We start from the raw sequence: 12,929 nt of genomic DNA on the forward strand, positions 1-12,929 counted from the left end.
CTCATTGCTGCTGCACACACCCACAGCACAGGGTAAGCCACAGCTCTGCCGAGGTTCGGAAACTTTGAACTTCACATTTCTGCGCAGCATTTTGATAATTTACTTCAAACTTAGAAATCCACTTTCATTTCATTGCAACCGTCATTGCAGCGCTACAGGTTTTTTCCTTAAAAAGCTGGAAAATGATTTAAACTTTTTTAGACTCAAGTAAAAAAAGAATACCATTTTAAAAATGGCCATAAAAAGACCAAAACATAGGCTACCAGATTTAAATTTCTCTGCTTTCTACTTAAAGGTCAGCTACTTTTGAACTACTGTGATTATTCAGGTACTGCTGTTACTTTTAGATGGCTACCTGCATACTCTGGTGTACCCTGGATTTCTTCCACTGTGTCAAAACAGTGCATCTCAATTTAAATATTAGTCCCACAGAGCCAAGTTTGGGGCAGACATCTTTTCTGTTGGATTTGTTAAGAATTATCTCAACTTTTTAGGTTGTTCTGTCTGTGGGTCATAGCCGCGTCCCATCACCAGTGGTGACCACCAGCACAAGGCCACGTGGGGTTGACACAAAAGAGTATCTTTGCCCTTTGTGCAAGTTTGTGGTCTATTGTGAAATCACAGTTGTCCACAGTGGTCTGAATGAGAAAGTTATCCAAACCCAGAGAGGTCACAATAAAGTGTTCATTACTTTAAAAGATAGATTTGGGCAAAAAAATAATAATAAATAAATAAAAATCAGATGAAGCCAGTGAGATAAACAAGTAAATGGAAATTGTTTGATTTAGATGCCATCTGTGCCATTTTAGTATTAGACACAGGAATTCAAAAAGGAAAGGCCTAAAGTAAGCTGTATTCAAGAATTCAGTCCTGTACTGGACCAACACACTGAGATGATAATGAATTATATTAAATAATGTATAATTAATATAACAGATAGCCGACTGAAATACTCAATTCAATTCAATTTTATTTATATAGCGCCAAATCACAACAAAAGTCGCCTCAAGGTGCTTCATAGATACAGAGAAAAACCCAACAATCATATGACCCCCTATGAGCAAGCACTTTGGCGACAGTGGGAAGGAAAAACTCCCTTTTAACAGGAAGAAACCTCCGGCAGAACCAGGCTCGGGGAGGGGTGGGGCCATCTGCTGTGATTGGTTGGGGTGAGAGAAGGAAGACAGGATAAAAGACATGCTGTGGAAGAGAGACAGAGGTTAATAACAGATATGATTCAATGCAATGCACACACATCCACATCTGCTTTGTGTTGTCACTGACGCTGTTCTTGCTGCCGCTGTCCTTACCTGATGTTTTTCACATATGCTTAGAGTGAGAGGAGATCCCAGAACAGAGCCATACAGCCAAGCATAAATTATTGCAAATGGGGAAAACAATTTTCCTTTGATTGTTTCAGTTAGGGTGACAATAATCAGATAAAAGTCAGTTTATGGAAAGTAAAAACAGACTAATAACCAGAAGGCATGGATCGTAGGAGGGGGAGAAAGACAATGGATAGGCCAAAAGTATTTGAGCTCGATTTGGAGACCTGCAAGGTGTGCCCAAAAAAGTTTTAGGGCCCTACCTGGAGACTCCTGTATGAAGAAACCATGCAGAGAGCTGAAAGAGGAGAAATCAAAAACACCCTAGGTGAATAAATTTCATTAAAAGACCCTTGGAGGCCAAAGTACTCTCTGACATACTATATAGTGTTGTTCATTTCATAGGAAGGGCTGTGCTATATTTTACAGAAATAGACTTAAGGGTATTTCATGGATAATTCTGACTAGCATGCAAAAACTATAGAAGTGCAATCAAATGTATTAAAATTTTTGAAATGAGAGACTAAGGAACAGCCAGACAGAGTGATGGATGTATATATGGATAAAAGGACCAACAGAGGAAAAGAGAAAGAATGCAGAATGTGCCTTTTTTTTAATGACGGCTCAGGGATTTGAGGAAATAATGTGTGCTGAGAGATGCTTGCTCTCTGGAGAGTGAGAAGGGGCTGGGAATTTATTAAGGCCTCAGCCACAAACCCCTGTAGGGACGGAGGGAGCAGACAGCCGTGTGTGTGTACACAAACACACGTGTATGTACACTGGTTCGACAGCTGTGTTTGGACAGAGCACCGTTGTCCGTGACCTTCTTTGCTGAGGTCCACCTTGGCTCTTGCAGCCATCATGAATGCACCAAAAGAAGTTCAAATCTTCTCCTCTGATTTCAGTCTCCCCCTCCTCGACCAGTGCGAGCATAAATGACTTCCACCTACTTCCTCTTAGTGGAGAGTCAAGTTTCATTAAGTCTCAGATGAAGCCAGATCACATTTCCTGTGGGAGCTGGGTCACTCGTTAACTCCTCAGAAATACAGACATAACACCAAACGTCTGAGTGATTCGCCACATGGGAATGCGTCTGTCGGCTCTTGTCTCTCTTTTTTTATATACTGTCAAACATTAATATTATTGTCGTAAGCACTTACTCTCAATATATTAGACTGCTTTCGCAGTAAGTGCCAAGAGACTATAAAATCTGAAAACAATGAGCCTGAGAGTCTTTCCTTTTCTTTTTCTGACAACATTTTGTCACAAATCACAGGGAAAAGAAGGTTTTAAGTAAAAATAGGACCTATTTTTTTCTAATCCACTAGCTCAGATTCCTGTCCCATGAAAGGAAAGCTTGGGCTGTAGGCTTTACTGCCTGTGTGGTTGTTTCCTGTTTTTATACATTTAAATTGACTAAAACACCTGCTTTCACATGATCATTTATATTGTTGAATTGGAGGATGAATGATTGGCTTACACTAAAAGCTAGCACTAATATAGCAGAATCTTCAAATAAGCTTTGAAAACCAGTTTTCTCAGTCAGCATCAGAAACCTCTAAGAGCATAATCAAGGAATAAAAGAGACAACCAGTGGTGTAGGATAAGGATGGTATATAAAATTTGAGGGCTGATGACTGTCCTTTGCTTAGTCTTACAGTTGAAAATGATGTATTGGTTTAAATAAAACAGTAACTTTCATATGAAACTCTATACCAGACTAAACAATGACTATGTGCCACAAGTTGCTGTTAGCTACTGTTCTGGTTCATGGTGTTAAAGTCCATCTTTTGTATACAGTCTTTGGTTTCAGCCATAGGAGAATTGACACTTTTCACTGTCTTGTTTTACATTCTTAAACAGCTGTTTGATTTTTCCTACCCTCTGTCCCATTTTGAGGGCTTTCCCACGAGGCCCTTTCTGGTACTCAGAAACTCTGTGAACAGACACCGCTGTTGACAATGCAAGGCTCCAAGACCAAACGTGACCTTTCACCCCTATCCAGAGAAAAAAAAAGTCACTGTTTTATATAATGTAGATGAGCATCAAGTCGCAAAACCTCCCAGCAAGTTCTGTTCTTCATTTTGAATTGTAAGGTTCTTACGCACTACATTTCAGCATTTCAAAGCTGAACTTTAAAGCAATAGTAAATGCAAGAAACATATAAATTATTTTACAGTATATTAGTAGGATTCATAATTATACTTCATACAAATAACTGTAAAACTAAATGACACTGAGATATTATCAATGTTACATTGACCCTTTTTTCTGTGTTGTTACCCAGGCACAGCCCTTTAAGTGTTTAAAAAAGTACACATTAATTAAAACAACATGTGAGTTGCCCTCAAATACCAGCTTTTTCACTCCTTGTTCTCAGCATTTACTACTCTCCTGTTTCTTTTTACGGCTCTTTGTTCCAGTGCTGATGCCCACTGACTGTTTCATTGATGGTGTTACTTAAGTTTAAAGTGGACTTGAATGACTGATTAATTTAATTGCTGCCAACCCGTAACAACCGATGGCACAGGATCCACAGTGGAACCTTCTGTTTAAACGTCTGCATTTTGTTTTTGTACAATTACGGCTCATTCTGCGTTAGCACAGCCTGTGCACCTCTCCCCAGTTGTGCTCAGAGATTAATGCATTTTTCACAGCACAGTCAGGAGTATGGCGAATGTTTTTTCATCTTTTGGGTGGGCCTGGGCTTGGTTAGGTTTCTGCCCTTGATACTTTAAAGCAGACATAAAAGCAAATCCTGCTTCTTTGTCCAGTTTTTTTCCTCACTTTTTCAATTCAGTTGGAAAAGCAGTACATTGTCAGGTTTCAGCAGGTCATCAAGAAAAAAAAACAGATTTTCACAAACGGCCTCCAATGTGAGCTGTGTTTTAAGCAAGGCACACAAATATATGCTGTCAGAAACACTTCCCCTATCTTTATTGGAGCAGGAAGATGCTCGTTTCTTTCTGCCACAACCACAGAGAGTCAGTCTGTAGTTTATGGTCAGTGAATGCACATAAATATGCGTGTGTTTCCAGCTTAGTCATTCTGAAATATCTCTCAAAAGACCTGTCTTGAATTCAGATCTTGAATCCAGATCTGTCAGCGCTTTGACGGTTTTGCTGAGAATAGTTGCATTGAGTGAGCACTATTATCCCCTCACAGAGGACTACGCTCCCTCTGCTCTACGTGAACTGGTGTGACCTCTCCGGCAGAGAGTTACACCAAACCGTACCAGAGGGCGCTGTGCTGGCGATTGGGCAAGGCCACATCTATCCTCGCCCATCGCCTGTCTCCTTTTTCCTGAAGCCCAAACACAATGAAAAGTTTATAGCTGCCTTCTTGGCCTCATTATCCCTCCTCTTTGCACAGGCTCTCAGTGCTTTAATGCTGCTCACTGCTTTATAGAAAACACATTTCTCTCTTCAGCACTGCTGTAGTCTTGGCAGTAAGTCAGCTACACTGTCAGTCTCTACACAAGACATTGGTGGCTGCAGCGAGGATTAACACTGACCAAGGAATGGCACTCTCTCACAAGGACATCAGGTTTTATTACAGCTGAACTCAGGTTGCTTCTCATGCGTTCTTTTACAGCCTCGCTTCCGCTCAGCTCCATCCTCCGCCGTCCTCCAAATCTAAGCAGTTTAGCAGCCACTGGAACAAGTGGGAAACAGCTTTAGTGAGACGTCTGCGTAACAGCGCAGACAATCTCACACCTTTGTGGTCCGAGATGGGAGTTTTATGAAATGACTGAAAAGGGAGAGAAAAAAGAAAGTGAGGAACTTGGATTTTAAAATGTCTGGCCTCTCTCTCTGCTCAGTTCACTGACAGGGCTGCAGGTGTTAGAAGAGACTCGCTCTGTTTGCTTGGCCTGTCCCCAATTTCCTCCATCACTCAGTTGCTGAAACATGAGCTCTGCTTTTCATACGGGTTTCGGACAAGCTCACTCTTTCCTAATGTTGCTATGGTCTTGAAACTGACTTAGAGCACAAGCAATTCTCTGCTGTTCTTGAATACTCTTAGAGAGTCGCATAACTTAAAGCACTTTGATGCAGTAATCTCACACATCTTTTGTTAATGTGAGAGTTTCAAAGTCTGCTGCAGGGTCTTACTTGTAACGTTACTTAGTGCAAGGCTTTTCTTCAAAGAGAAAAAGCTGCATGTTTGGAGCTAGTGGACATTCATGGATAGCAGCTACTAGCTTCATGTGCTACTGCTTCACAATCATTACTATAGATTCCAGCTGTCTTCATTAAAACACCATTACAAAATAAAATAGAATGGCAAAGCTCTCAGCTCTCTACCTGCGACTGTATACATCTGTATCTGTTTTAGTCTTCTTCCTCACAGAAGAACGGGGCAAAGCGAATGTCTGGGAGCAAATAAAAACACAGCTATTTACAGTGTGTGCTTAGGTAAGAGTGCCATCTCATTTAAAAATTCAGGAATCTGTGTTTAGGCAGGTGTGTGGTTTCTTGTTTTTTCACTTTTATGACATCGATTCATGCGATGTAACTCAAAGTTGGTGGGCTTGTTGCATTTGAGCCCAAGGAGTCTGAAGTTTTTTGGATGAGAGATGTGCTTTTTTTTTGCTTTTTTAAGAGAGTATAATTTGGTGTAAATTATTTAAAGACTGTATTTTACATAAAATGCTTAAAAAAGAAAGGATTAAGAGCCATTGTGACAGCTGTTTCTTACAAAATTAGAGAAGTTCGTGATTCTTGACTACAGAGCTATATCCTTGAAATTTCAGCATAGATGGACTTTTTAGCACTAGCTGGACCATCTAGAGCTGTCAATAAAGTTCAGCTTTGAATGCAGCATCATTCACCCAGTTTACTAAGTGATAAACACAGAGGAAACTCAGAATAAGAAATTGAACGTAATACTTCTTCTTCTTTTGGCTGCTCCCTTTAGGGGTCACCAAAGCGGCTTGTCCGCTAGTCAACAGAACCGGTGGTGTTCATTGTTAACCAGTGTATGGAAATCTTATTCTTCATGATCTGTATGTCTGCTTTAGTAAAGATTTTAGGGTAGATGCTAGAGCTGGGCGATAGAACGATAACGATATGTATCGCGATATAACTTTTACTCGATAGAGAAATTACGCTATCGCGATAGACCTCGCCGCTCTTGTCCTCAAAAAAAAAAAAAAAAAAAAAAAAAAAAGGTCAGCCAATCCAAATTAAGTAGCGCAGAGCCGAACCAATCACAGCCGCAGCGTCACGTAGCGTGACTTGTTACGTACAGCACAAGTGCCAAGCCGCACGTGTGTTTGTTTGGGAAGCAGCCAGCGGGTAATGGAGGAAATGAGTGTGCCGACTAGAAAAATCAACCGAGCGTGACCGAAGAGAAAACAGATGATGGTTCCAGTGCCGGAGAGATTGTCAAACGGAAGAGCCATAGAAGTTCCGTAGTGTGAAGGTATTTCGGCTATTTCAAGTCTGACAAAAACAGAGTAGCGTGCACTGTAAATTGTGCCGAAAACAAGTCTGGAAATACAATAAACTGGTGCATGCGTCACACTGTGCGCCACGTTATTGTTTCGGTGAAATGAATTTCTACAATACTGTTACTGTTAATTCTACTCTCTGCAGTGTTTAAATGCTTACATATACACACAGTTACTGTCCCTCCACACATACTACTCGGTTCTGCTTCTATGCCCCAGCTTTGTTTACTTTTTCCCACCGTGGCTTCTAGACTTCTGATTGGCCAACATTTCTGCACGGTTAGGAATCTAGCGCCACCTGCTGCTTTGGCATGTTCATAGCAGCGTTTTCCTTCATTTCTGCCTTTATGTGTGGACGGGATTATTTTTTAAAACGAAAACGGAAAATCTCCGTTTTCAAAAATACCCGTGTACGTGTGGACGTAGCCTCAGTCTCTGACTGGAAGCGCTAATTCGTCATTCGGCTTTTGTCAGACTAAAGTAACTGTTAAAACTGTTTGAAAAGCTCAGCTATACAACAAGGAGGGATTGAGAATTTCCTTTTAGTTCTCAGTTTATTTGATATTGACAAAAGTTAGTCAGTTTTGTCTGTTCTTCTGTAAAACAAACTAAGATTTATTTTTAGAATTAATATTTTGTTTCTAAGTGGAATTGACAATTTAGTCTGTTTCGTTTGTTCTATTTTGAAACTTAAACGCTTTAGCGGCTGCCTTGTGTGTAGTTTGCAATATTTGCCTTTATTTATCTGAAAAAGTCTCAAGTTCCTTAAGTACATCTACCCTGTTGAACTTATTATGGGAAATAAATATTTAAATAAAAACAAGCTGCTGATTATTTCACATTTTACTTGTGAGCAACGGCACATTTAAATCTTACAAATATAGTTATTTGGCTCATATCGTGATAGATATCGTTATCGCCTGAAATGAAAAAAACATATCGTGATATGAAAAAATCTCATATCGCCCAGCTCTAGTAGATGCCCATCCTGATGCAAACCTCCACATTGTTACAGGCCTGGGCTCAATACTGCTGTAGGAGTACACTGGCTTGTAGCCCCTCATGGTTGGGTTAGGAACTGATGCTTAATGGAAACCAAGAATTTAAATACTAATTAAACTGGTACAAAAACCCTAGAAAACTAAAGAGGATCAGAACTCAAATAACATAGCAATAATGAAATATAAGCAGAAATAAAAAATTAACATAAAAATAATCCAAAGTGTCAAAGACGGGTAACACTTTAAAAAAAGAAAACAAGCTCGAGTATGCTGATAACAAACACCAGGCCAAGCTTTCCTTCTCCTACATCTGCAAACCTTTTTCTGCTCTCCAAAAATCAGGAAATCCCTGAAAGACATGGAAACTTTCATTTGGCTGCTTTATCTTGTTTACAGATGTGAAATGCTGGGCTGATGTTTGGTTGGTTGTTTAAAGTTTTTTGTAGGAGCTCATAAGCTCCGGCTCCTGTGTTGATTGCATGTGATAGGCAGTCCGAGCCCAACACTGCTCGGTGTTCTTTTGCTCCGATCTCACCTTTTTTGTGACTTTTAATGGATGTTTGACCTCTCTCACTGAAGCTCATTGTGACCAGCTGTTGTACATTTTACAAAGCAGTGCTCTTCTGTAAGCTGAGACCTTCAATCAGTTGTTAACTTTTTGCACCAAAAAGCCAGCAGTGCTGTTGCCGAGCACCTCCCTCTGGAGTGAAAAAAATGCTCTTTGTACACGTGTGGGCTGAATTTGAGATGTTAAGATAGCGACTCTCCTTCCCCTGCTCCTTTTCATCCTCCGTTTTGGCTCAGCCTGATGTAATGCGGCTCTTGTGTTCACAGGTATGGAATGGACTGCCTGATTCAGTTTGAAGATTTTGCCAATGTGAACGCTTTCCGCCTATTGAGCAAGTACTGCAACAAGTACTGCACATTCAACGATGACATCCAAGGTAACACACGCACACAAGGATGGATAAACCAGTTGTCAGTACAGCTGATAAAAAGCTGAGGAAAAACACCAGATGTCAAAACCAAACTGCCCTTCAGCTCTTGTATTTTTTAACTTTCCAAAAGTTTTCCCTGTGACTTTTTCATTAGCATCCTTAATAACCAGCCCTAAGAAGACTAAAAAACACTTAAGTTAATGACAGCTTTCCTGCTATGTAAAAAGTGGGCAGCTTTTTTTTTTAGCTGTAGGTACATTTCTACTGCTGAAGGGAATGTTACTGCAGAGTCACAGTCTCTACTTTTACATCACTGAGGGCAGCTAATTGCACATGAAAAACAGTCAGACTTTATAAGGATAGTAAACTCCTACTTTAACTTCAGGTTTTATACTGAATACAGTAAAAAAAAAAAAATTAAGTCAATAGGAATAAAAAGAAGCAGTAACAATAATCAGTCAGCACTGAAGTTTGCTCCTGGAATATCTGCTCACATTCTGCTCTACTTACAGCCTCTTTGGATTCTGTAAGGTGTTGTTAAAAAAATTCAGTTACATTTCAATTCAATTGTATCTTTTTTCTATAGTGCAGAATCACAACAGCAGTTGCCTCAAGGTGTAAAAACCCAGTATACAATACAATACACAATAATACAGAGAACCCCAACAATCAGATGGCCCTTTATGAGCAAGCACTTGTGACAGTGGGAAGGAAAAACTCCTTTTTAACATGAAGAAACCACCAGCAGAACCAGGCTCAAGGAGGGGCTGCCATCTGCTGCTACCAGTTGGGGATGAGGAGAGAGGGACATAACAAAAGACACGCTGTCAAACCGACCCAGAGATTAATAATAACTAATAATTAAATGCAGAGTGATGTATAAATACAATAGAGTGAAAAGAGGTTAGTAAAGTAGAACTAAGCGTCAGCCTAGGCCTATAGAAATGTGACTACGCTTGGGTTCAGGGTCGCCTGATCCAGCGCTAACTAGAAGCTTAGGCTTAAAAGCAAAGTTTTAAGCCTAAGCTGAAAAGTAGAGAGGGTGTCTGTGTCTCAAATCCAAACTGGGATCTGGTTCCACAGAAGAGGGGCCTGAAAGCTGAAGCCTCTGCCTCCCATTCTACTTTCAAATACCCAAGAACCACAAGTAAGCCCGCAGTCTGGGAGAGGAGTGCTTTATGGGGTGATATGTTACTATGAGGTCTTTAAGATAAGCTGAGTCCTGATAAGAATGAGTCAGAAAATCTCAAAAATAGTTATTAGATTCTATTTAAAAATGTCTCTCAAAGCAGAGTTCTCCTGGCCTCTGAGCAGCAGACTCAGGTTAGCAGTCTACCCTCATACATGCCTCTGCTGACTTATGTTGAGAGTCTTGTCACTTGCTTGGCTTTGCAGTCAAAATGATGCAGTGTCCCCAGAAAGTTAAATGCACACCTCACCTCTCAATATCTGGGCTCTATACCACTTTGGTGTCCTGCAATAGCTCATACTTTAGTTATCATTCAGCTAAGATTGGATGACACATGACGTGATCATGTGACAGGCTCGCATACAAAGTCTCTTATCCCATGTGTCCCGCTTGGTTATGGAATCATGTTTCTATCACACAGAATGTAAAACTGGTAAAAAAAAAAATCCTGTGAAGCTGCATTATCTCCAAGCACTAAAGTTCCTCTGTCTTAATCTGCAGGTACTGCTGCAGTAGCAGTAGCAGGACTACTGGCCGCCCTTCGCATCACCAAAAGCAAAATGAGTGACCATACCGTCGTGTTCCAAGGAGCAGGAGAGGTGAGTGCAAAATTCATTCTGAAGAAGAGACTTGTTAATGCTGACAGAACATACCTAATTCTGCTGTAAAAAGAGAGCACCAGCACTCTGACTAGTGAACAGTACAGTGATTTCATTACCATTAATCAAACTGTTCTCAATCCTCTTCACCACAGTTAGCAGCACTTTCTAACACAAAGAAGACATTACGGTTTAATATTCTTTTGTGAGGTTGATGCGATTTTATGGCAGGATTAGTCATGTGAAACTAAATCTGCCAATCAGCTCCCACCATCCTACTGTTATCCTTTCTGTCTGCTCACAGGCAGCGATGGGGATTGCTGAACTGATCACCATGGCCATGGTGAAGGAGGGGCTCTCCAAAGAGGAGTGCATGAGAAAGATCTGGATGGTTGATTCTAAAGGTCTCATTGTCAAGGTACCTTACTTAACCTGCAAACATCTGTTATAAACATGCATATTTAACTCAGACCCATTTTTTTTTCTGTTCTCTGACGTTTCTACTAATAACTGAATACCTTTAATTTTCATTCTTAGGGTCGGGACCACCTGACTCATGAGAAAGAGAGTTTCGCACATGAGCACCCACAGATGAAGAAACTGGAGGATGTGGTGCGGGAACTGAAACCTACAGCTATCATAGGTAAAACATTGTATGATGTTATCTGTCACCAATGCATTTGTAGACTACAGTGAGAATGTGAGGTCATTTTGAATATGCTGAAAATGAAGACTAAAACAACTAAAAGTTGCCAAATGGAATAAACAGCACATTACTGTCCCAGGTGTGGCAGCTGTTGCTGGAGCCTTCTCTGAGCAGATCATCAGGGACATGGCCTCGTTCAATGAACGCCCCATCATCTTTGCCCTCAGCAACCCGACCAGCAAAGCTGAATGTACTGCTGAACAGTGCTATACATTCACAGAGGTGCTGAAGACTGTGCATCCCAATGCGTGTCCAATTTGAAGGATCATCCCTAATGAAAACAGGCATTGTAAATACTTTATAAATACTTTTCTGTGATGCAGGGGCGTGGCATTTTTGCCAGTGGTAGTCCATTTGATCCTGTGACACTGCCTGATGGGAGGACCTTCTACCCAGGTCAGGGAAACAATGCCTACATCTTCCCTGGTGTGGGCTTGGGCGTCACTGCCTGCTCATTGCCGCACATTACTGAGGAAATATTCCTCATTGCAGCAGAGGTGAAACATTCACTCACACAGTCTATAGTCTATATGCATCCTTTTCAATTTGTTGTGCTCTCTGTTAGTACCTGCTCTTTCTTTGCTTTGAAACAGGCTCTTGCTCAGCTGGTGACTGAGGAGCACCTAGCAGAGGGAAGACTGTATCCTCCTCTCAGCACCATCAGGGATGTCTCTTTCAAACTGGCAGTCAAGGTGAGCTCAGCAGATGCACACAGTGCAGGAGATACATCTTGTCATATCTGGGTGCAGTTATATGAAACAATGAAAACCTATGTGTTACAGATCATGGAGTTTGCCTACAAGCACAACATGGCCACACTTCGCCCTGAACCGTCCGACAAAGGAGCCTATATACGCTCGCTGTCCTACAGCTGTGACTATGATGACTTTGTTGTTGACTCGTACCGCTGGCCTGAGGACAGCATGAGTGTGCAGTCATGCAAACTTTAATGCACTGGATATAGAGACCAGGCAAACCCTGGGAAGGCATGGTGACTACTGATGTGCACTGTCATCATCAAGATGTGATGTTGGGATATGAGAGAAGCTCTGTTTAGAATTTTCTTATTGATATGCGTTACTGTGAAATAAGTGACGACAACACATAAATATTGAAAAGCGCTGGAATTTTTTAAAAAAGTACTGGAAGACAAAGCAGTCATGAAGTGTTGTACCAAAGGCATCTTTTCACAATAATCTGAGGAAAGTCTGTAACATGATGTTGCATTATGACTGTACCAGTGGAAATCAAAAAATTCTTTCTCAAATAAACATTGTTTGATTAATATTTTCCATGTTCAGTGATCACATTTGTACTGACAAAAGGGCAAAGATGGACAGAGACTTTGAATAAAACCTTCACTGAGTTTTGTAGAGAATCGCTGTGTAAAAGGTCCTGCCACTGAACGATATGGTGCTCTGCCTCCCTCTAGGGGCCACCTTATGTCATTGCAGTGGAACAGGGAGCTTAAACATATCTTGGCTTTTGAATCACCTTTCTCTATGTATGTTTTTAGTAATGTAATTTGAGCTGAAAACCCGTTTGGCACATATTTGTTAATAGCAAATTCAAACAAAGAAATGCATTCACAAACTGTGTCACGCAGAAAAAAAGAGGCACACATGTATCAAAGAGAGCCAAATTCAATCCAAATATTTTATTGTCCAGCTGTGATTTGCTGTCCTTCTGGTGCCTTTTGAATTAAATTGAGGAGGATTT

At 40.8% G+C, this 12,929-nt stretch overlaps 1 protein-coding gene across 1 annotated transcript in view; it reads left to right on the top strand.

Annotated features, from left to right (window-relative positions):
- Nucleotides 1-12,495, top strand: part of me1 (malic enzyme 1, NADP(+)-dependent, cytosolic) — an 82,960-nt gene extending 70,465 nt beyond the window's left edge. The window contains exons 7-14 of the mRNA XM_085422548.1: nucleotides 8,613-8,722; nucleotides 10,407-10,504; nucleotides 10,809-10,922; nucleotides 11,042-11,147; nucleotides 11,290-11,432; nucleotides 11,534-11,707; nucleotides 11,804-11,902; nucleotides 11,993-12,495. Of these exons, the coding sequence (XP_085278674.1) occupies nucleotides 8,613-8,722; nucleotides 10,407-10,504; nucleotides 10,809-10,922; nucleotides 11,042-11,147; nucleotides 11,290-11,432; nucleotides 11,534-11,707; nucleotides 11,804-11,902; nucleotides 11,993-12,160 (1,012 nt within the window). The 3' untranslated portion in view covers nucleotides 12,161-12,495. The remainder of the gene's footprint in view (nucleotides 1-8,612; nucleotides 8,723-10,406; nucleotides 10,505-10,808; nucleotides 10,923-11,041; nucleotides 11,148-11,289; nucleotides 11,433-11,533; nucleotides 11,708-11,803; nucleotides 11,903-11,992) is intronic.
- The last annotated feature ends 434 nt before the right edge of the window (nucleotides 12,496-12,929 follow it).

The sequence above is a fragment of the Rhamphochromis longiceps genome, linkage group LG11, assembly GCF_057381845.1.
Source record: "Rhamphochromis longiceps isolate RC_006_pf linkage group LG11, R_longiceps_female_GT1.1, whole genome shotgun sequence".
NCBI classification, from domain to species: Eukaryota; Metazoa; Chordata; class Actinopteri; order Cichliformes; family Cichlidae; genus Rhamphochromis; species Rhamphochromis longiceps.